The 24,653-nt window shown below is 45.4% G+C and overlaps 1 protein-coding gene across 1 annotated transcript in view; it reads left to right on the plus strand.

Moving 5' to 3' along the window:
• The window catches only part of GRXCR1 (glutaredoxin and cysteine rich domain containing 1), a 48,483-nt gene extending 44,058 nt beyond the window's left edge, over window positions 1-4,425 (plus strand). The window contains exons 4-5 of the mRNA XM_081924610.1: window positions 1,725-1,790; window positions 4,139-4,425. Coding sequence (XP_081780736.1) covers window positions 1,725-1,790; window positions 4,139-4,318 — 246 coding nt within the window. The 3' untranslated portion in view covers window positions 4,319-4,425. The remainder of the gene's footprint in view (window positions 1-1,724; window positions 1,791-4,138) is intronic.
• Window positions 4,426-24,653: the final 20,228 nt, after the last annotated feature.

Below are 24,653 nucleotides of genomic sequence, written 5' to 3' on the forward strand. Positions count from 1 at the left end.
GTGCCCCTTCTACGAGAGGTCCAGACGGTGGCAACACAAGGACAGGCCTTTTTTTGTGTGGTGGCTTCCCCAGTTGTAGAATGCTCTCTCCAGGGAGGCTCGCCTGGCACCTTCGTTACAAAAACATTACTCTTCTCTCAGGTGCCAGGCAAAAACATTACTCTTCTCTCAGGCCTTTGGCTAATTAAACAATCTATGGCCTTTTAAATGAGGGTGCGGGAGTTGTTATTTGTCGCTTTGGGATTTTTGTTTGTTTGTTTTTATATTGTAAACTGCCCTGTGATCTTTGGATGAAAGCTGGTATAGAAATCTAATAAACAAACAATCAAATTGACCCCTTATCGGAGGGCACAACATATGGGTACACTCCTTGCACCTAGCAACCAGTATGTGCAATTTTAATCGCCTCCTCCCCACTCCCTGAATAATGCACACATTAAATACAAATGCCCGGGTAGTGTTGCTCAGTTCCTCAACAGGTCCTCTCTGATTAGCAGAAAGAGCCAAAGGAAAGTTTTATATCTTCTTTGGCAGTTTAATTTTCTTTACAGTAACCTTTTGTACTTTCAAGAAGAAAAACAAAGAACCTCTTCATTACTGCCTTGCTTCAGAGCTCAGAAATTCCCCAGGGTCCTATGTACTCAACCTAAATTATTTTTATTATTCACGGCTGGATCTTGATTTTAGTGTCATAATGGTATTTTTCATCATCTTTCTTCCCCTGGCATCATATCCTCAACATGCTCCAGATGAATTCAAGCTGGAAATGCTTGAACAGTAGAAATACTGTTTTTCTCATGCTCGTTTAGGTGTATTCTCTGATGCACTATATGTATAAGAAATTGCCTCTTTGACATATTAACAAGGTGCCTTCCGTTTTTTATTTATAAGAAAGCATGTATTGCAAAAGAGGGGCTGGGAATTGCAGTGATCATGTAGTACAAGATATATGAGATACTGTTATGTACTGAAGTTCTCACTCTGGGCCAGCAGGGGGATACTGTAGATAGTTATGCAAATGAAGGATCGAAAGTGACGTTCAGTGATTGGATAGTTTTAGAAAGTTGCTACAGTAACGTTGTACTGGAGCTCTATATAAGCAGGCTGACTGAGCCCTTCAGCTCAGTTCTGTTCTGGCCTCTGAATAAACAAGAGCTGTTGAAGAAGAAGAAGAAGAAGAGTTTGGATTTGATATCCCACCTCTCACTCCCTTTAAGGAGTCCCAAAGTGGCTAACATTCTCCTTTCCCTTCCTCCCCCACAACAAACACTCTGTGAGGTGAGTGGGGCTGAGAGACTTCAAAGAAGTGTGACTGGCCCAAGGTCACCCAGCAGCTGCATGTGGAGGAGCGGAGACGCGAACCCGGTTCACCAGATTACGAGACTACCGCTCTTAACCACTACACCACACTGGCTCTCACTGTGTCATCTGATATGTCCACCCACATAGAATCATAGAATCATAGAGTTGGAAGAGACCACAAGGGCCATCGAGTCCAACCAAGCAACTTAACATGAGATACAATATGTAATAATCCTGTGTTCAGCAGCCAAAGCACACACAGGCCAGCTGAAAAAGTATGATGATATTGTGAATAAATTTCTTCCCCCCTTTTTTAAAAAGCATCTGTTTTCTAACTTTCAGCAAAATTGTTGAGACAAAAACTGCAACAAAGCTTTATATCTCAGCTGTTACATTAACAAATGTTGTCTGTTTCCTTACAGGGTGCTGAGAAAATTTTGTCAATGAACGAATCAGGGGAACTGCAAGATCTCTTAACCAAAATTGAGGTAATTGATGAGGTTATAAAAGATTGCACATTAAAATACCGTTCTCGTACATTAGTTACGTACATAGTGTTCTGTGGTAAGCTCACAGAAGAATTACATTTTCTTTGTAAGGGAACATCAACATGAATGTCTCCAACCTTTTGCCCATTCTTCACTACAAGTATCTGTTGGCCCTACACTTGTAAAATTTAGGAACATGGCCATTAGAATAAATTTAGGAACATGGCCATAGGAAGGTAATATGTGGTTCTGCCCCGAGTACATATAATTGATGCCCATGCCTCTGCCACCCAACCTCTCCCAGCCTCTATTACACAAACTCAAAAGTGCCTCACATAGAGAACAGGGCAGCTCAGGCTAGAACTACCTATCACCCTAAACAAAATGGCCGCCCCATATATTCTTTTCATCCTCTTCTCTGTCATGTGGCGAAGGCATAAAATTGTGCATCTTTGTTCTCATTGGGTCTGAACTGGTGGTGACAGACCAGGAATGACTGACCTTTGGGTCAAACTGGTAGCTTAGTGAAGATGTTGACACAGTGTGTGGCAGCTGTGATAAAGTTGGATTCCATGCTAGGGATCATTAAAAGTTAAATCAGTATTATAAAAAATACCGTATTTTTCGTCCCATAGGACACTCCATCCCATAGGACGCACCTAGTTTTTTTAGGGGGAAATAAAGAATTTTTTTCCTCTTTATTTCCCCCCCAAAAGCAGGTCGGGGAAACCGAACCAGGTCGGGGAACAGCGGGATGGCAGCGCTGCGCCTCCCTGCTGTCCCCCGAGCTTGTGGGGCTGGCCGATGTCTGTCCGGCGCGCGGGGCGCTCTGCTTCAGGGTGCCCCGCACATCGGGCAGCAGGCTGCTATCCGCAGCATGGGGAGCCCTGCGGGGAACTCCCGCAGGGCTGCCTAGGCTGCAGATGTGTTCCCGAAGCGCCGGGCGCTCTGCTTTCAGGGCGCCCGATGCTCCGGGAAGCAGGCTGCTACCCGCAGCCTAGACATCCCTGCGGGAACTCCCGCAGGGCTGCCTAGGCTGTGGATGTCTTCCTGAAGCCTGGAGAGTGAGAGGGGTCGGTGCGCACCGACCCCTCTCGCTCTCCACGCTTTAGCGAAAGCCTGCATTCACCCCATAGGACGCACCCAGATTTCCCCTTCATTTTTGAAGGGGGGAAAGTGCGTCCTATAGGGCGAAAAATATGGTAATAATCAAAAAATAAAACTATCAATATCATAGCACCATTCTGCTAATCTATAGTCTGACCACACCTTGAATACCATGTATAGTTTTCATCACCTCAGCTCCAAAATGACACCTTAGAACTGGAGAAGAGTCAGGAAAGGGCAACCAAGATTATCACAGAGTTACTTGGCCTCTCCCGGTATGCCCCACGGAGGACCTTAAGGTCCATAAATAGCAACACCCTAGTGGTCCGGGCCCTAAGGAAGTTAGATTAGCCTCAACCAGAGCCTTTTCAACACTGGCTCCAGCCTGGTGGAACGCTCTGCCTCATGAGACCAGGGCCCTGCAGGATTGGATTTCTTTCCGCAGGGCCTGTAAGACAGAGTTGTTCCACCTGGCCTTTGGCTTGGAGTCAATTTTATTCCCTCCCCCCTTTCTTTTTTCCTTTCACCTCCTGTGATGAGGCTGCATTTTAATGTTTTAATCGTTTAATGTTGTATTTTAATCTTGTTTTTAAAACTTCTATTCCTAATTCAAGGGAAGCTTCCGCTGGCGGGAATGGAGGGTTCTCTTGAAAAACAAATAGCAGCTTCAGAAAGGTTTTTGTTGGAACTATGGGTCCTGAAAGTCATACAGTGGTACCACTACTTACATGCCCCTCTTGTTACGTATCCTTCAGGATACACACACAGCAAACTTATAATAATAATAATAATAATAATAATAATAATAATAATAATAATAATAATAATAATTATTATTATTATTATTATTATTATTATTATTTATTATTTATACCCCACCCATCTGGTTGTGTTTCCCCAGCCACTCTGGGTGGCTTCCAACTGAATACTAAAAACAAAACAGACATTGAAAACTTCAGTTGTCTTTTAAAATAGTTGTTTATTGCCTTGACATCTGCTGGGAGGGCATTGATTTATTGCGCCGTGTGTGTGCGCACAACAGGCACCTCCGGTTGCGGAAACCTCGGGATCCGACTGGAGCTCTGGAAAGGATCCCATCCGCAACCGGAGGTACCACTGTATTTACATAAGAAGAAATGTGTAAGTTACTTTCATTCTCACATTTAATTTCCTGTCCAGTTTGGCCCTCAGAATATAATAATAATGGATGCCCTCTTACTTTCTGTCTCTCCCCCCCTCAGAGAGTTCAACACCCTCATGAATGCCTCTCATGTGGGGGCTTTGGTTTTATTCCGTGCTCAGCGTGCCATGGGAGCAAGATGTCAGTGTTTCGGAACTGTTTTACGGACTCATTCAAAGCCCTCAAGTGCACCGCTTGCAACGAGAACGGATTGCAACGCTGCAAGAGTTGCCTCAGCTAAGGATGGCGCCTTGATACAAAAAACAACCTCATTTTATTATGTCAACGCAGCAGTTTGTTATACTATTTTATATTAAGGAAAACCACCATGTTTGTCTAATTCAGTCAATAAACGTTTGTAAAAAATAAAATAAAATAAAAAGTTGCTGGAGTCCTTTATGTGGTAAGATCTCACAGTTACCTGAAACTCAGCCATATATAAAGCTGGTATAGTTGTACCTTGGTTTTCAAACAGCCTAGTTCTCAAACATTTTGGCTCCCGAACGATCAAAACCTGAAAGTGACTGTTCCAGTTTGCGAACATTCTTTTGGAAACTGAACGTTCGGCGGGGCTTCCGTGGCTTCCAATTGGCTGCAGGAGCTTCCTGCAGCCAATCAGAAGCCACGCTTGGGAAGTCGAATGCTTTGGAAGTCGAACGGACTTCCAGAACGGATTCCATTCGACTTCCAAGGTAGGACTGTATAGTACATCTACAAAAAACAATAACAACACCTTGTGTTGATTAAATAATAGCTGAACACATTGCTATGACATTTCTATCAAGTTAGAAGACTATTTTAAATCTCCCTTTGGAGAGCATCCCACAAACAGGGAGCCACTACAGAAAAGGTCCGTTCTCGTGTTGCCACCCTCCAGACCTCTCATTCAGATTGCACATGAAGAAGGGCCTCAGAAGATGATCTCAGGGTCGGGATAGGTTCAAATGGAGAGAGGTGGTCTTTCAGGTATTGTGGCCTGCAGTGTTTAAGGCTTCCTGTTATGGGCCATTGAGCTGTGCCGACAACTAAAGGTTAATGTGTAGCCAACTACCTATGCAGAATGGATTGGCCTTCCATCAGCTCTCCTCTCTCATTTGGTCCAAGGAAATTCTAGTTCATGAGGTATCATTTGCTATTTTCACTGCCTTCACTGGTTCTGATTTAAATGGCACCATTCATTCACAGGAATATATCAGCAGGCTTAAGGAAGGTTTGCGTAAGTACAAAACATCTACCAGACACAGTCATGGCTGGTGTGTGTGTGTGTGTTTTGTGTGTGTTGTGTGTGTGTGTATTTTTTATGTATGTATGTATGGGACGTGGGTGGCGCTGTGGGTTAAACCACAGAGCCTAGGACTTGCCGATCAGAAGGTTGGCGGTTTGAATCCCCGTGACAGGGTGAGCTCGTGTTGCTTGGTCCCTGCTCCTGCCAACCTAGCAGTTCAAAAGCACATCAAAGTGCAAGTAGATAAATAGGTACCGCTCCGTCAGGAAGGTAAACGGCGTTTCCGTGCGCTGCTCTGGTTCGCCAGAAGCGGCTTAGTCATGCTGGCCACATGACCCGGAAGCTGTACGCCGGCTCCCTCGGCCAATAAAGCGAGATGAGCGCCGCAACCCCAGAGTCGGTCACGACTGGACCTAATGGTCAGGGTTCCCTTTACTTTACGTATGTATGTACACCAAAAATGTCTAAAGCTCCTATGGTTTCTACTATTGTAAGCTGAACATGCTTATGTTCATCCTTTGCTTTAATAATCTCTGTAGCTTTGATGCACAATTCAGACTGCTTCTGAGATACTTCCTAGGTTTCAGCAATGTTGCTTCCGTGTTTAACTGCTGGCAATTCAGAGTTCTGAACTGCACCAATGCCTAGGCTTTTGGTGGCCGTGTTAATTTTACTCTCTTTTTTGGCAATGTGCCTCCCACTCCTGGTACCGTGTGTTTTGTCTTTGTAAAGAGAAAGGCCAGTTAAGACTATGTTAAACATAAAACAATGGAGAAAATATAAACCATAGCTGCCTTTGGAAGTGGGAGAGCCTCCTTTCATTCGACATCTCTGTTACTCAGCTGCTGAATAGACCTAATGGAAGTGAGTCACTCTGCTCCATTGTGGATGATAAACTCTATGATACATTGGACTTGACTCGCTTGCATCTATGCAGGCCGTCGTTGTTATATGCTGACTATTACAACACTGCCTCTTTTTGCTGACCATGTGGGATTTTTGGACCCAACAATAGCTTCATTCACCACCTCTAAATGACCCTGGCTACCTATAAATTCTTCTGTACAGCTTCCAGCTCATGCATGGCTGTACTTGTCAATTTCCATGATATGTCATTGGTTCCCCACTTCCTTCCTTCTTGCCCATTTTCTTCTTGGCTGGCTCCTGCCCTCCAGCTCCGGGGTCACTCAAGGTCCCTGAGACCTTTGCTATTTCTGGAACAAAGCCTAATTCTCCCATCCATTCCTGCCTATACTTCCAGGACCAACACTGCAATTTACAAGGCTCACGGAGGGGTACCGGCCCTATTCACTAAGCATCGGATTTTGCCAGTAGCAAACTGATGGCACAAAGACTATAGATATTTGCTATGTTATCGTTCCAAAATGCAGTTCTCTGAGGTTTGGGACAAGATTGCTAACCCCTTCCATGTTGAGAGCAAGCACATATGACTATAGAGATTTACAATATAAATCCTATGTGCGTTTACCCATAAGGAAGTCCCACTGTAGCCCATAACAGCCTATTCTCAAAAAGGGTGAATACGACTGCAATTACAGCAGCTGTTGGGGATATTTTCCTGCTTTGTTTGTTTGCTTGAAAGCTCTTGCAAGATTTTATTAAGTGTTACATAAGGTGAGATAGAATGCATTCCATTTTTTGGTACAGTTTTATAGTTGCAGGCAATTTCTTCCTTTTAATTCAATATTCTTAAATGAGGCTCTTGATGTTCAGAACAGTTTGGTTTTATTTTTTATTTTTTTAAGAGAGGGAAAGAGGCTACTTTTATATTGCTTCAGGGGATATACAAACCTTTTCTTTTCCGGTGAGAAATAATACCACGAGAAATTGATTTCCATCAAATGTGAGGTGTCTGGCAGCTTTGTCATTTGAAAAGATCTATAACAGGCGAGATCCTGTCAGGTCCAACAACACACTAAATTAATATCAAGAACTTGCATTTCTTTGGCCTTGAGAACTTGGTGTGAAACCTTGGAATAGAAGGACAGCTTTACACCCAATAAAGTAAACTAAAGCTCTAACCAGGATCAAGTGAAGATGGCCAACATTGATAAACAGCGTGATATATGCTAAGGGATAAGATCAGTGCCAAATGCAAATACACAGGTTCCCATAAACAGCTATTCTGAATGGCGTCTTTATTGCTGCTCATTTTGAGACAAAGAGATACCAGGTGACAGATACAAATGAGTAACCACACCAACAGAATTTTCCTGGCCTGGAAAGAATTTTACCCTCATGTCCCTTTGCCAAAACTGGAGGATGCAAAGGCAGCTGATTCATTCTTTTATTAAGACTCATGTGTCCTTTCATAGTACGCACTTACTTACATGGGGCCGCAATGGTGCAAAAATGTGGTTACAAAGCACGGATCCACATGGATCCTCAGGATTTTTGCATTGGGTCACCCCAAATTCACCATCAGATCACATGTCTGTGGCCACAGCATGAACCACAAAAATCACACATCCACTGTGTCGTTCAGAATATATTTTTTCCCTTGTTTTCCTCCTCTGAAAACTAGGTGCGTCTTATGGTCGTGTGCATCTTATGGAGCGAAAAATACGGTATGTATGTGTGCAAGAACAGAAGGGCCAGGAAGACCGGGAGGAAGTATGCCGTTAAAGGGAGCAGAGGTTAAAGTTCAGGGCAGCAAGCAAGGAAAAAGGGGAGGAATTAGAGTCCTTGTACTATCAACAAGTTGCTCAAAGTAAGGAAAAAGTTCTGAGGCTTTGGAGTCAGCTGGCAATGCCCTGGCAGGCTGGTGTTACAATGTAGATGGCACCTTGCCAGTCTAGCATACCCTCCAAGTCTCCCAGTTTTCCAGGAATAGTCCTGAAATTATAAAAGCCGTCCCAGCTTCTGATTTGATCCTGGAATGTCCCACTTCTTAAAAAATAAATAAAAATAACACTTCATTTTTTTCTTCCCCATAACTAAAGGTTGACCCATTTTTCACAGGCGCTGGCTTTTACGGAAGACAAATGAAATGATATTGTTGATGAACAGGGCTTCATCTTCATGGTTAAAAAGATAACGGCAGAAACTTCATGTATTATTTCCGACCCTTGCTTTGTATTATGGCATGAAAGCTAATTTTATTCACTTAGGAGCAAGACACATAATATGACCACAAAAGCATTCGACGGGAAACATTTATGCCCTAAATAATTTAGGTGGTGGGAGAATTTCGATTGCTCAGCTTACTTTAAATAATTTAGGGGCGATAAGGAGGAGTATTGTAATCCAGTGACAATCTGCAGAATGAAAATTAGGGGAAATCATTCTTTATGTTCATTCCCGACTCTCTCTCTCTTTCGTTCTTGATCTTGTGGGTGCTGAAATTGGGAAATGGTGGCATTTCAGTAAAGGGTTATGAAAAGAGCAATCTGGTCTAAAATGCTTCTGGCTTACCAGTCCCATTGTGAAAAATAGCTTTCAAATGAGTTTTAAAGATTTATGAAATCGAGTAAGCTCTTGCTAAAGTAATGGCACTTTGCAATGATTTGCATGTGAGTCCTTCACAGTCTCTGTTTTTTGATGTCCAGACTCCATGCATCGCCTTTCGAAGGAGACAGCCTGTCTCTTGGCAAAGGAACGTCTTTTAATAGCCAATTAGCAGCTACCACATGCCCATGGAAAAAGAAATATTACAGGCCCTTGCAGTGTATGGGAGGAAACCTCTCGTGTGAATTTATTCTAGGCTGCTTTTTCAGGTGATTTGGTGAGAAGTGATATTTTGAATGAAGCAGCAAAACGTCACTGCGATTGCATTGATAATTAATGTAATATATCAGGGGTGGCCCACGCCCAAGAGACTGTGATCTACTCACAGAGTTAAAAATTGGCAGTGATCTACCCCCTTTTGCGGGGTTCAGGTCAAACTTGTTGAGCTTCTTTTTAGGAAGGGAAGACCTGTTTTGAGGGGTTCAGATCACAGTTGTTCAGCTTCTGTGGGGGGAGCCAGTGATCTACCAATGATCTACCACAGACGTCAAGTGTTCTACTGGTATACTACTACTACTACTACTACTACTTTATTATTTACCGGTATACCCTGCCCATCTGGCTGGGTTTCCCCAGCCACTCTGGGCAGCTTTCAACAGAATATTAAAATACAGTAATGCATCAAACATTAAAAGCTTCCCGAAATAGGGCTGCCTTCAGATGTCTTCTAAAAGTCTGGTAGTTGGTGTCTTTGACATCTGGTGGGAGGGCGTTCCACAGGGTGGGCGCCGCTACCGAGAAGGCCCTCTGCCTGCTTCTCTGTAGCTTGGCTTCTCGCAGAGAGGGAACCACCAGAAGGCCCTTGGAGCTGGACCTCAGTGTCTGGGCAGAACGATGGGGGTGGAGATGCTCCTTCAGATATACTGGACCGAGGGCATTTAGGGCTTTAAAGGTCAATGCCAACACTTTGAATCGTGCTCGGAAATGTATATCATGATCTACCTGTTGGACGTGCCTGTAATATATTATTACGTTATTACAATAAAGAAGGCAGTCCCCACATCCTCACTTTTTTGTGGTTGAAAGACATGCTGTGATGAAAGCTGTCTTACAGTTTTCGAAGGTTTTCTTTCTCTGTGAAAGAAGTTTTCACTCTTCTGCTTCATTCTCTCAGCAGTAGGGAGACTCTGTCAGCATATATAACTGCTTTGCTCAGAGACCTGCACTGGTTGCTGAATTTTTACCAGACCAAATTTAAGATGTCACTACTAGTCTACAAAGGCCTTAGCAGCTTGTGAGCTTGTCTTATCCCATATATGCCCATTCAACTGCTTCAGTCTGATGAAGTGGCGCTATCAATATGCACTACATAATACTCTTTCTGCCTTTGTATGAAATATTTAGTGTTTGCAGCATTTACACCAGGCTTCCTTAGCCTCAGCCCTCCAGATGTTTTGAGACTACAATTCCCATCATCCCTGACCACTGATCCTGCTAGCTAGGGATCATGGGAGTTGTAGACTGATTTACACCTTTGAACTCCCTGCTGACTGACATCAAGCAAAAGCCTTCACTGTTGTCTTTTTGGTGCTTGCTTAAAACATTTTTGTTTAGGAAAGCCTATACCGGCATGTAGAAGCGATATGTGTTTTAATCTGTTTATTATTGGTTTAAATTGGTTTTTCATGCTTTTAAATACCAATTTTTAACCTCTATTGACAAATTAATGGGTTTTATTTTTTGCGTGTTGAGTTCCACAGTACCACCCCCCAAAAATTCACACATCACACGTTAATTTTTGTTTAAGGTTTTTGGCATAATTTTGGCCACAACTTTATTCAAATACAGCAAATGTGAGTGGTTGCTTAGGCATTGGTTATGACTATCTGTCCTTGCCCCCAAGGACAGAGCTGGTCCCTTCCGGACACCACCGGAAGCCAGCGTGGGAAACAAGTATTGGGGAGAAATGAGGCTGGGAACCAGTCCAACACCTCTCACCCTCATGTTCCGGTGGGGCTTGCACGGCCCAAGCCCGGCACCACGGACAAGGACGAAAGAATGGCAAGCCCCTGGATTCCTTTAACGGAATTCCCTTTCGCATCATTTGGAGGGATAGGCACCTTACCCCTCCAAGCACCAATTTAACCAATGCCTAACCGCCAACCTTACAAGTTGTGACGATTTGCTACGCAGTAGGCAAAAACCAAATGGCAACAGCCAATCAGCCAAATGGCAAAATTCCTACCAGGCCCCCGCTCAAAGGCGAACGACCCCATGACAGGCATAGCAAGGTCAATTGAACCCAAGAACCACCCTATAAAAGGGAGGGGGGCGGGTGATCCGATGCAAAACGGCCAAGAGGATGTCCTTTCGTCTATCTCCTCTACTTATAGACTCTGACCCCTCCTCCGAATTGGCAACACTCAAAAATCCCCAGCAACCCATTTAACCCTTTACAGGCTTGGGTTCCCACCAAATTTGCCTAGTCATGATGGCGGTCTGTTCCCCAACCGCAACACGTGCTCTCTGCTAGTGAGAACACGCTTTGCAAACATCTTTAAGTTTTTACCACCACTAAGCAGTACTTAAAGGTAAAGTAAAGGTAAAGGTACCCCTGCCCGTACGGGCCAGTCTTGACAGACTCTGGGGTTGTGCGCCCATCTCACTTAAGAGGCCAGGGGCCAGCGCTGTCCGGAGACACTTCCGGGTCACGTGGCTAGCGTGACAAAGCTGCATCTGGCGAGCCAGCACCGCACACGGAACGCTGTTTACCTTCCCGCTGGTAAGCGGTCCCTATTTATCTACTTGCACCCTGGGGTGCTTTCGAACTGCTAGGTTGGCAGGCGCTGGGACCGAGCAGCGGGAGCGCACCCCACCGCGGGGATTCGAACCGCCGACCTTTCGATCGGCAAGCCCTGGGCGCTGAGGCTTTTACCCACAGCGCCACCCGCGTCCCACAAGCAGTACTTAATGTTTGTTAAATAAATAAAACAAAGTACCAGTTTATAGCAATGGGAGTTTAAAAAAATAGTGCAGGCAATATGCTTTCAAGTAACTTTTTTTTTTTTTTGGCAAAGTAGCATGAGCAGTTTGGGGGAAACTGTGGCTATGAACAGGCATGAAATTATTGGAAAGGGAAGAATTTAACAGTGTTGGGGTGGTTTCCCCCCTCCGTAATTCTTTGCACCCTTCAAAACAGTGTTTGGAACTGAAAAACGAACTCACAAAAATTTATCACTTGACTAACTGAAATGTACTCGTGAGATTCACGGTGCTAGTGTTTTTCAGGATAATCCAAAGTCGTTCCCCCTCAGAAATATTAAGGATTGGATAACATGACTTCTTTTGCTCTTCTTCCTTTGAAGAAAGTGTGACTTCGTACTTCACCAAGGAGTATGTAGCAGCGGAGAGTAACAGGGAAAGATCAATGGACTGCGGGGAAGAAACTGTGTTTGATGAGTCTGAAGATATTTGATCTGGAAGGAGCCGAGTCATAGTGCTATTTTTATTGCGCTAGGAAAAGGTCACAGAACCCTAAGAGATACCATGACAAATGGCAAACTGCCAAACCTATGGCTGTGGGGAAAGGCGACATAAAAAAGAGTGATGTACCGACAGTGGGATTGAATATAAATTAAAAGAGCGAAGGAGGGGTCAAGAGAAAAGGTGGTGGTGATAGGACTTTGGAAGGAAGCTGTCAAAGAAAAACTTACTTCCCTTGGCACAAGATAAATAGCCTCTTGAGAAGCAGAGCCATCAAGAATTTCCATTTAAAGTTACAGAACATGACATGTAAAATTAGGATGGCTGTTGCTGCTCCTTGTACTGCATCCATATGGGCTGCTGCTTGCACGGTGACTGTTTGGGCTGCCGCGTGAGCGACATCAGAAGGCATCAGAAGTGGGGAGAGACTGGGTCAGCACCATTCAGGAACAGGGCTGCTAACCGACTAGCAGTGCCCTGCATTGGGCAATGGCATCAGCAGGCCACACAGATGCCATTAAACCAAGATTATTTTTGTATGAAAAGCCTGTGCTCTGTCCCTAAACCAGGGGTCAGCGAACTTTTTCTGCAGGGGGCCGGTCCACTGTCCCTCAGAACTTGTAGGGGCGGACGGACTATATTTTGAAAAAAGAAAAGAACAAATTCCTATGCTCCACCAATAACCCAGAGATGCATTTTAAATAAAAGCACACATTCTACTCATGTAAAAACACCAGGCAGGCCCCACAAATAACCCAGTAAGGTAAAGGGACCCCTGACCTTTAGGTCTAGTCATGGCCGACTCTGGGGTTGCAGAGCTAGTGTGTTGCACTATTTTAGTGTTGTTAGCCATCCTGAGCCCGGCTTCGGCTGGGGAGGGCGGGATATAAATAAAATTTATTATTATTATTATTATTATTATTATTATTATTATTATTATTATCTCACATTATTGGCCAAGGGAGCCGGCATACAGCTTCCAGGTCATGTGGCCAGCATGACTAAGCCACTTCTGGTGAACCAGAGCAGCGCACAGAAACACCGTTTACCTTCCTGCAGGAGCGGTACCTATTTATCTACTTGCACTTTGATGTGTTTTCAAACTGCTAGGTTGGCAGGAGCAGGGACTGAACAACGGGAGCTCACCCCGTCGCGAGGATTCGAACCGCCGACCTTCTAATCGGCAAGTCCTAGGCTCTGTGGTTTAACCCACAGCGCCACCCAGAGATGCTTTTTAAATAAAAGCACACATTCTACTCATGTAAAAACACAAGGCAGGCCCCAAAATAACCCAGAGATGCATTTTAAGCAAAAGGACACATGTAAAAACACACTGATTCCTGGACTGTCTGCTGGCCGGATTTAGACGGTGATTGGGCCAGATCCTAAACTGTGGCCACGTCTGTCTGCTTCATCCACCACAAATGTGTGTGCACACCCACCACAAGTGTACTTTATTATTATTGATCAAATTTGTATACCACCCTTCATATATTTGATGGTCATCTGTTTTGCCTGGGCTAAGAGATGTACCACTTTGCTTTCAGGTGGAATCAAACTTGACCGTATCAAATTCATCAGCAGACTTTAGATATCTGATATCTCCTGCTGCCTATTAGCTAGAGCACTTTCTGTTTACAAATATATATATATATATATATATATATATATATATATATATATATATATACTTAGTGATGCGCTAGGTTACTATGTGCAGTTGTAGCTGGCAAGATCTTACCCTATGAATTGGGTGCGTTATGCAAGAAGAAAAATATGTCACACCTCTGAGTAATGTTTCACATTGAAGCAGGGAGGTCAGTTGGAAGATTGGAGGAAAAGGTTGAGGTAGCATTTGTCAAATCTTACTGTTATGAGAAAGCTATCTTGGCATGGTTTGCCTATTCCTGAGAACAAATAAGGCAGTTGTGCAAGGGCATTTCAAGCTTGATCAGATACTTGGCTTTCTCTTTGTCTCCTGGGATAACCTGGCACCGGTTAGTCTAGGCAATGAAATTAAGCTGCTGTTTTAGCAGTCTTAAAAAACTGTTACAGGAGGCGGAAGAAGTTTCTCTCTCTCTTCCAAGCCGAACGATAGGTTTTTAATACCCTCTCATAATTCCTTCCACATTATCCACAGGAACTTTAACACAACTAAGTACCGTATTTTTCGCTCTATAAGCCACAAGACGCACCTAGTTTTTGGAGGAGGAAAACAGGGGAAAAAATATTCTGAATCTCAGAAGCCAGAACAGCAAGAGGGATCGCTGCGCAGTGAAAGCAGCAATCCCTCTTGCTGTTCTGGCTTCTGGGATAGCTGCACAGCCTGCATTCGCTCCATAAGACGCACACACATTTCCCTTTACTTTTTAGAAGGGAAAAAGTGAGTCTTATAGAGCAATAAATACGGTATATGATCATACTCTTTTCTGACTGGCCTCTCTGTAGATGCTGTAGAGAGACCAATAGGAAATTGTGTGGACCAAGATGAGCTTCCATGAATACAAACAAGCAGAGGCCTGCTGGCTCGGACCAAAGATCCACAAAACACAAAATAAAGTTATGTTCTGTTGCCCAAGTGGCCGACAGTCATGGATGGATGCAGAGGCATGGTGGGAGACACCAGCGGGGGAACCCTCAAGGAAACCCCCAGGGAAAGAAGGCTCAGAGCCAGGGGATTGGTGGTGGGATGACGATGAGTGGTCAGAGAGAGAAGAGGGGACACACTGGGAGGAGGAGGTGTCGGAAACTGAAGAGGCAACAGGGTTTAGTGAGCAGGAAGAGACTGTGGCAGTGAGCAGAAACAGAGGCAGAAGTAGAGGTGAACAAGGAGACAGAGATGAGGTAGGCTGCTGAAAAACCCAGGGACTCTCCCCCTTGGCTGATTAGAGTGTGCCCAGACATTGTGTGGGTCCCCCTGGTTGAAATCATCAATCTGTCCCTTGGCACAGGGACATTCCCAGGGGAGCTGAAGGATGCAGTGGTGTGCCTGCTCTTAAAGAAAACTTCACTAGATCCTTTAGATCTATCCAATTACAGCCCAGTTTCGAATCTTTCATATCTGGGTAAGGTAATTAAGAGAGCGGTTGCTGAATAGCTTGGTAGGTTTTTGGAAGAAACATTGGCTTTAGATCCATTTCAGTCCAGTTTCCGTACTGGTTTCGGGACCGAGACGGCTCTGGTCACCCTAACAGATGATCTCCATAGACAACTGGATCGGGAGACTGAGTCGGGACTGCTGATTCTTTTAGATTTGTCAGCAGCCTTCGACATGGTTGATCATGATCTTGCCGACGTGGGGATTCAGGACACACCCCAACAATGGCTGTACTCCTTCATATCTGGTCGGGGACAGAGGGTGTCGTCGCACCACTCCTTGGTGTGTGGAGTGCTGCAGGCCGCAATCCTTTCCCAGATGCTTTTCAACATCTTCATGCACCCCCTCACCCAGATTGTCTGGAGCTTTGGGCTGGGTTGTCACCAATATGCTGATGACACTCAGCTCTATCTGCTGAAGGATGGCCACCACGACTCGGCCCCGGACACACTGACCAGATGCTTGGAAGCTGTGGCTGGATGGCTTTGTGGAAGCCGGCTGAAATTAAATCCTTCGAAGACAGGGGTCCTCTGGCTGGGTTGGGATGGCATGGGGTTTGGGGACTAACTGCCTTGTCTTGCGGGGGCTCAGTTAGTGCCAGTGCCTTCCATTAAGAGCTTGGGTGTAATCCTTGACGTCTCCCTTTCCATGGAGGCGCAGGTTGCAGCAACAGCCAAGTCGACATTTTTTCATCTTCGCTGTATCAAGCAGTTGGCCCTTTACCTTTCCCGCCCCAACCTGGCCACAGTGATCCATGTAACGGTTACCTCCAGGCTTGAATACTGTAACTCGCTTTACACGGGGCTGCCCTTGAAACTGTCCCAGAAACTACAGCGGGTGCAGAATACTGCAGCGAGGCTCCTCACAGGGTCCTTGCCATGGGAGCATATTCACGCAGTGCTCTACCAGCTACACTGCCTCCCGCTGGAGTATCGGGTCAGGTTTAAGGTGCTGGTTTTGACCTTTAAAGCCCTATGAGGTCTAGGACCCTCGTATTTATGGGACCGCCTCTCCTGCTATGTCCCACAGAGGACCCTAAGGTCCATGAATAATAATAGCTTAAAGGTCCCAGGCCCTAAGGAAACTTCCACCAGGGCCAGGGCTTTGTCAGTGATGGCTCTGACCTGGTGGAATGCTCTGTCCCACAAGACTAGGGCCCTGCAGGACTTGATCTCCTTCCGCAGGGCCTGTAAGACAGAGTTATTCCGCCTGGCCTTCAATTTGAATTAGCCTGATCCTCTATTCCCTTTCCCCCTTCCTTTTCTATGAAGAAACCCTTCTGGGACCCTACATTTAAACTCTTCCCTGGTCTTCTTGCTGGCCCTAGTAGGACCAACTTGGCCAGTTAGCCCTGGTGATCATTTGATGTTTACTGACTGGGGTCCCTCCCCCCCAAAAAAATGACCCCTGAATTTTTGAATTTTATTGACATTGATGCTGCATTTATGTTGTATTTTATGCTGTCCTTAAGTCACATTTTAATCAGTGTTTTATATTTGCTGTTAGCCGCCCTGAGCCCAGTTTTTAAACTGGGAAGGGCGGGGTATAAATAAAAAAAAATTATTATTATTATTCTACTGCAACCCTCCCAGAACATGCAGAGAAATGAAGAGAGCAGAGCAATGAGAGACAAGACAATGGAGCCTTAGGCGGCGGCTGATGAATGAACTGGGGGAGGAGCCTTAGAGATTGGTAGGAAGGTGGGGACCTTCAGTCCTCACAACAGCTTCGTTGAGCAAGATCTACTGAGAGGGTTGTTGTGACCAGTAGGACTGAGTTGTTTTGTTTCATTGAATAAAGAGCTAACTTCATTGTGCTTTGTTGTTTTATTGTTGACCTACGCTTGACTCCAGCTCCTGACAGCAACCAGATGCCCAAGGGAAGCTCTCAAGCAGGTTATGAGTATAGCTGCATGCTGTTCAGAGGCATACTGTCTCCAATACTGGGTGGACGGGGCTATAGCTATTATGGCCAACAGCTGTTGATAGTCATAGCCTCCATAATTTTTTTCTAATCCCATTTAAAAGCCATCCAAGTTGGTGGCCATCACTACATGCTGTGGCAATGCATTCCACAGTTTGTGCTGTTTGAAGAAGTACCATATTTTTTTCTCTATAGGACGCACCAGACCATAGGACGCACCTTGTTTTAGAGAGGAAGAACAAGGGGAAAAAAATTTCTCCCCCCCCCCTCTGCTCAGGGACCCTTCAGTGAAGCCGCGGGAGAAACGGAGCCCCTTCCATTTCTCCTCCCGCTTCGCTGAAGGGGTGCTGCGCAGCTCTCCCTCTCTGCTGAAGCCAGGAGAGTTTTGCTCTCCCGGCTTCAGCAAAAGGAACCCGAAGCCTTTGGAGCGCATCGCGAGGTCCCGCTGTGCTCCAAAGGCTTCAGGGATAGCCACCTGAAGCCTTTGGAGCACAGCGGGAATTCACGCTGCGCTTCAAAGGCTTCGGGTTCCTTTTGCTGAAGCTGGGAGAGCAAGACTCTCCTGGCTTCAGTGAAAGGAACCCAAAGCCTTTGGAGTGCAGCGCGAGTTCCCACTGCGCTCCAAAGGCTTCAGGCGGCTATCCCTGAAGCCTGGAGAGCAAGAGGGGTCGGTGCGCACCAACCCCTCTCACTCTCCAGGCTTCAGCGGAAGCAACGTGTAGCCTCCGGAGCGCGGAGGGAGCGCTCCCTCTGTGCTTTGGAGGCTTCGTGTTGCTATCGCTGAAGCCAAGGAGCCTGCATTCGCTCCTTAGAACGCACACACATTTCCCCTTTATTTTTGGAGGGGAAAAAGTGCGTCCTATAGAGCGAAAATACGGTACTTCTTTTTGTCTGTTCTTCCAATATTCAGGTTCATTGGCCAGAAAGAAGCCATGCTGCCTCCTGACATTGGGCTAGCTTGCCACCAATATTTCACCTAAAGAGGAGTTCAAAAGAAACGTGAATGTTCCCTGCTGGCTCAGTCCAAAGATCCACAAAATACAAAATAAAGTTTTGAGGGAAGACCAAATGAGTACTGATATTTCTTAACAGGATTCTTATATGCTTGAATCAGGCATGGAGAACCTTTGGGTCAATGGGCTCCAACTCCCACCAGGTCCAGCCAGCATGGCCAATGGGAGTTTCAGAGCAACATCTGAAAGGCAGAAGGTTTTCAGTTTCTCATGAAAGTTATCCACTGGCTTTTACCTAAGATTTAATTTGAAGTCAATTTGAATTGTAATCGAAGTAAAAACATTGCCCACAAGGGTAGTAACATTTCTCAAGGGGGTTTCCACATCTCCTGATTTATAACATACAAGATGGTTTTATGTTGTCAGAAAGATTGCTCACAAAGTCTGAGTAATTAGGGATAATTCTATGACTGCAAGTAGAAGTGGCCCTTAAGAAATCCTGAAGATGAAAGAATATGTTATCAATGCATTACAAGGCTGCTCTTTGATGTGGCTTAATTAATTTCAGTATCTTCGGAGATCTAATTTCTCAGCAAAAAGAAACACAAACGTAACAAAGACATGTTGAGATTTATATTTACTATCATTCTCTTCAAACAATGACATTGGATTACTACTTCCTGAAATAAAATAGACATGCTTTCTTCAAAAAGTACAGGATTACTGATTGAAAGTGGGCTAGATGCTTATTCTAAACAGTTGCAAGAAGGCCTGTAGCCACAAAATTGAACAGAGTTGATAGATATAGGAACTAATGTATACGCCAAACTCATTGTAGCCTTTTTGTCTCAATAGCTGAGAAACAACTAAGGCATTTTACATCACCCCCACTACAACTCCCATCAGCCCCAGCTGACTACAACTCCCATCAGCCCCAGCCAGCATGCCCAATAGCCAGGGATGATGGGAGTTGTAGTCAAAACCACGTTGGCTATACCTGCTTTGGCAGAACACTCCTGCTAGTCTTGAGTGAAGAAGGAGGTAACTGGCACCATCTTAAGCATGTCTACTCAGTAACAAGTCCCTTTATGTTTAATAGGGCTTGCTCTCAAATAAGTGGAAGCTCAAAGCTACAATTCTATGCACGTTTACTTGGGACTTAGCTCAGGGAAAGCAATGATGATTACTTTTGAGTAGCTATTCATTGGATTGTGTTGTGCATCTGTTCCCAGGGGCGGAGCAAAGGGGGGTGGGGGTGGAGTGCTCTGGGTGCCATCCTTGAGGGGGTGACAAGAAGGCACCCTGTGGTGGGCTTGCCCTGCCACCATCATGCCACCCCAGCTGCGTGCGGAGGATCCTTCGCTTGCGGGTGCACCCTCCACCGCAGGCCTGGGCGGGCAGGCCAGGTCGTCCTCTTATATACTTGCTGGGATTGACAAGGCATCTGACCCTCACCTGAATATCATAGCTCTCCTGTAGTTGCCTCTGATTAGTTATCATTTAAAATAATTAACATCACACGTCATGTGCATGGAAGTTGCCAAACCAACTAGAAGGATTAATGTTAATAGCACCAGTTTTCCTATAACTTGATATTGCTGAATAGTTTTGATGAGCTGTAAAAGCATTTTTAGTTTGCTTTCTGTTGCCACCCTGGGACTTTTCTTTATTAGTCCCACTTTGTTTTGTACGATTCCTTGCAAATGAAGGAAAACAACTTTTCTCCTTGTATGTTTGTTGATAATATGTTTTTGGTTACTAAGAACAAACAAGAGTATACAGAAACAAGACTGGGTGGAGGCCTGGCCAGAACATAGGCGTGACGCACCTGTGACAAAGGTGACCTGTGTGCTTGCTTGCTTGATTAACAGCTGATGGGAACTTCAAGGTCCCTGCTCTCCCTTCTTATGGTCTTTGTACTGGACCTGGAGACTCCAATAGAGAGCATTCCATGTCAAGAAGGAGGGCAAGTGGGCACTCTATTAAATGACAGGGCAGGAGTTACACAGAGCAGGGCCTTTTCACTGGTGGTGCCCATTGTATGCCTCCCTCTTCCCAGACCTGCTCTCTTTTGGACTGTATTTTGGAGTTTTATAATTTAGGAAGACTTTGGAAGAACTGGTTGACAAGTCTTATCAGTTGCTGACGTATGAGCGGATTTTATTTGCTGCTATTCTGTGCTTCTGGTGCACCAGGGTTTACACCAGTGTAATAGAGTTGGCCAGGATGCCAGAAGGGATACAATTTATGAGCTTTCTCCATTATCTGCATGGCAGGGAGTGTTCAGTCAACAGTGCAAAGGCTGAGCTGAAGCATTCCCTGCTGTTTACCTGCTTTCAGCAATAGGGGTCACTATTTGGTAGTACCCAATGGGTTAGCTGTCAGATTCTAGAGCTCCCTATTGGTGGCTCTTAGGTAATTTACAAAATACAGAGTCCATTCGTAAAACGCAGTATTCATTCATAAAGCAGTAACATAAATCTCCATTGCTACATATTAGGTGTATACAGTGGAACCTCGGGTTGCGGACGTAATCCGTGACGGAGGCACATCCGCAACGCACAGCATTCATAACTTGCAGCTCCGCGTCTGTGCACATGTGTGATGCAATTTAGCGCTTCTCTGCATGCACGAGCAGTGAAATCTGGAAGTAACCCTTTCTGGTACTTCCGGGTTTCCCACGGTCCTCAACCTGAAAACACATAACCCAAAGTGTTTGTAACCCAAGGTACCACTGTATTTCAGCGGTTGAACATACAAGTTGATGACCATGCTATAGTGTAGTGGTTATGTGACTGAAGGAGAAAAAGGAGAGGGGGCATCTCTTGTGGGGGCGCAATTAGTGCCAGCACCATCCGTTAAGAGTTTGGGTGTAATCTTCGACACCTCCCTTTCCATGGAGGCGCAGATTACAGCTATAACAAAGGCAGCATTTTTTCATCTCCGCTAAGCTAAGCGGTTGGCTCCTTACCTCTCTCACCCTGACCTAGTCACTGTGATCCAAGCAATGGTCACCTCCAGACTGGATTATTGTAACTCGCTCTAGACTCCTTACAGGGTCCTCGCTGCGGGATCACATTCACCCAGTGCTATACCAGCTGCACTGGCTCCCGATGGAGTACAGGATCATGTTTAAGGTGCTGGTTTTAACCTTTAAAGCCCTATACGGCCTAGGACCCTTGTACCTACGGGACCGCCTCTCCTGGTATGTCCCACGAAGGACCCTACAGCCTTCAAACAAAAACATCTTGGAGGTCCCGGGCCACAGGGAGGTTAGGCTGGCCTCAACCAGAGCCAGGGCTTTTTCGGCTGTGGCTCCAATCTGGTGGAACGCTCTGTCACAAGAGACTAGGGCCCTGCTGGACTTGACATCTTTCTGCAGGGCCTGCAAGACAGAGCTGTTCCACGAGGCCTTTGGCCAGGGCACAGCCTGACCCCCTCCTTTGGCAATCCTCACAGAACTCTAGCCCAATGGTTGCCATTAATTTGATTTGAACTGATTTTATAATGAAATGATTTTATAATGTTGTATTATTTTACTGTTAGCCGCTCTGAGCCCGGCTTCGGCTGGGGAGGGTGGGATATAAATAAATTTTTATTATTATTATTATTATTATTATTATTATTATTATTATTATTAAAATATGATTTAGTAGGAATCCTGCAACCTGGGCATTCTGAAGGCATGTGATATTGCTTAAATGCAAAAACAGGCACGTAAATTTTATACTAAAAAACCCCCAAATAATATTTTGCTTTCTTGTTTATTGTTCTTTGTATTCCTTCCACCAAACACTGGCTGCGCAGAACTTTCCAAAGTGTTAAATAAAGAACTGAAAAAACCCCTCTGCTGCTGTAATTCCAGTGGACCCCATTTTAAGTAAAGTGTAGCTGTCAATGGAAGTGAGAGCTGGACCATAAAGAAGGCTGATCACCGAAGAATTGATGCTTTTGAATTATGGTGCTGGAGGAGACTCTTGAGAGTCCCATGGACTGCAAGAAGATCAAACCTCTCCATTCTGAAGGAAATCAGCCCTGAGTGCTCACTGGAAGGACAGATCGTGAAGCTGAGGCTCCAGTACTTTGGCCACCTCATGAGAAGAGAAGACTCCCTGGAAAAGACCCTGATGTTGGGAAAGATGGAGGGCACAAGGAGAAGGGGGCGACAGAGGACAAGATGGTTGGATAGTGTTTTCGAGGTTACCAGCATGAGTTTGACCAAACTGTGGGAGGCAGTGGAGGACAGAGGTGCCTGGCGTTCTCTGGTCCATGGGGTCACGAAGAGTCGGACACGACTAAACGACTAAACAACAACAAGTAGCTGTCAAGTATGAAATCTGCTGGTCTTCAGGGATGACTTTGGAAGCCATTTTGCTTTTAATGGCTTCTTGTTCTGCTAAGACCAACATTTGCTTACTCTTTTCATTAGAATGGGGGCATGATCTCCATGCAAATGAATGTCCTACAGACTTCATTACAGCCTGAACTTTACCTGGTAGAGACTATATGCACAGAAAGAATATTGGAGCAAATAACCTCTCAGCTCTGCCTGGTCTTCGAATTCAGATTCGGTTAAAGCCATATTGGGTTTCGTTGGTTCTAATGTCCAAGCAGCCCAGATAAGAGGAAACAGAACAGCCAATAACTCTTCACTAAAGGGGGAAAGATGTTGAAAGCCTGACCCAGGCCCAGATCCCTCCGAGTTTGGATCAAGCTCTTGCTGGAGTTTGTGAATGCTGCTATCTGCCTCCTCCCCAGAGTCTCTCAACTGCTATGCAAGCATAACATCCAGTCCTTGAAAAGGGGAAGAGAAAAACCAGTCATTGTGTGGGCTTGGGGGCTCAGCAGCCAATATGACGTTCTTATCCTTAACTGGAAATGAAGTTCCCAAGCTTGTTCAAGAACATAGGAGCCAACTTCAGGGGGCCATGGGTGCTTGGGCACCCACAGTAATATTGAGGCAATATCTCCCCCAATAGCCCACGCTCTGGAGACCAGCAGAAAGTGCTGTGTAAGCCATTTATGCCAGAAAGTCAGTCACAAGAAGATGAACTTGTCGGAGTACTCGGTTCCGTTCAACCGAGCTGTAAATGGCTCTCCTCCTTGGACGTTCTTCGGAATCCATCAGGCTCTCCCCCTCCGACGGTGATTAATGACCTAAGCCTTTAATGAGGCTTCAGGCACGTTCCCTCATTACGCAGAGTATCCAAGCAGCAGAAGGAGTGAGACATGTGTGCTACATTGCTAGGTTTATTTCTAACTATGCAGGACAGAAAAGAATAAGCATCTGCCCTCTGGGAGAGTCAGTGAACAACTAGGACAAAGAAACAGGAAACCAGTAACATCAACGTCCGTCTCCCGTGAGACTTCCAACAGTCTGGAATGTAAACAGAGTCTTGTGACTCCAAAAACTGCACAGTGGCATAAACAGAAATCCAACAGAACTAACTGGTGTCTTCTATGCCGGGAAGCACTGGCGGAGGAAGAGGGGGGTGGGGGAAGCGCACTGCCCCAACACCATGATCCTGGTGGGGTGCCATCATGGCTCCCCCCCACTGGGCGCCACGCACCCGGGACGCATCCCATGCCCCCGGGATGTGTGCCAGCCATGCCCCCACCTGCTCTCCGCCCACAGTACTGGAGCATGCTGCTCCGCCACAGCCAGGAAGTCTGACACACATCTGTCAGATGGGGTGAGCTAACTGTGTCTGTTTTCGGTGTCTGTTTTTATATTTGCACCTTTCAGCTTCGGGCAATGAAATCTGCACGTGCTCGCAGTTTGGGGCAGACAGGACAGGTGCGGGGAGGAGCTAAAAAAGTTCTGTTTCTCTTGCCTGTCTGAGTATAGTTCTGCTTTATTTTGCCTGCTCGAGTAAGTGTGTAAGAAGTTGTTTGTCGCATACTATAAAAGGAAGCCTCAGAGAACAAGGAGGGGCTCAGCCTATGGGAGAGATCCCGCTGAACAGGTGAATAAATCTGATCTTCCTTGTGGTGTCTGTCTTTATTGACTGAGAAAACCTGCAACAATCCCAAGGGCGAGATGGCACCCCTGCTCAAAAATTTCCAGGCCCTTCAAGTGTCCTTTCTCTGCAGTGGCTCCCCGTCTGTGGAATGCTCTCCTCAGGGAAGTTCACCTGGGGCCTTCATTATACACCTTTAGGCACCAAGCAAAAACGTTCCTTTTTAATCAGGCCTTTGGTTGACCTGATTTACATCCTATGCCCCTTCCTTTTTTTTGCTCTTTTTTGGGTGGGGAGGGGTTTGTTTTAATTTTGATTATATATATTGTGTTTTTTATGTTGATATTTTCTGTGAACCGCCCTGAGACCTCCGGGTATAGGGATGTATGTAAATTCAATAAATAATAAATAATAATAATATTTCCCTAGGACAGCCCCAGATTTACAGGAGCTGTCCCAGTTTCTGA

Source organism: Podarcis melisellensis (genome assembly GCF_964234715.1).
Source record: "Podarcis melisellensis genome assembly, chromosome: 9".
Taxonomy (NCBI): domain Eukaryota; kingdom Metazoa; phylum Chordata; class Lepidosauria; order Squamata; family Lacertidae; genus Podarcis; species Podarcis melisellensis.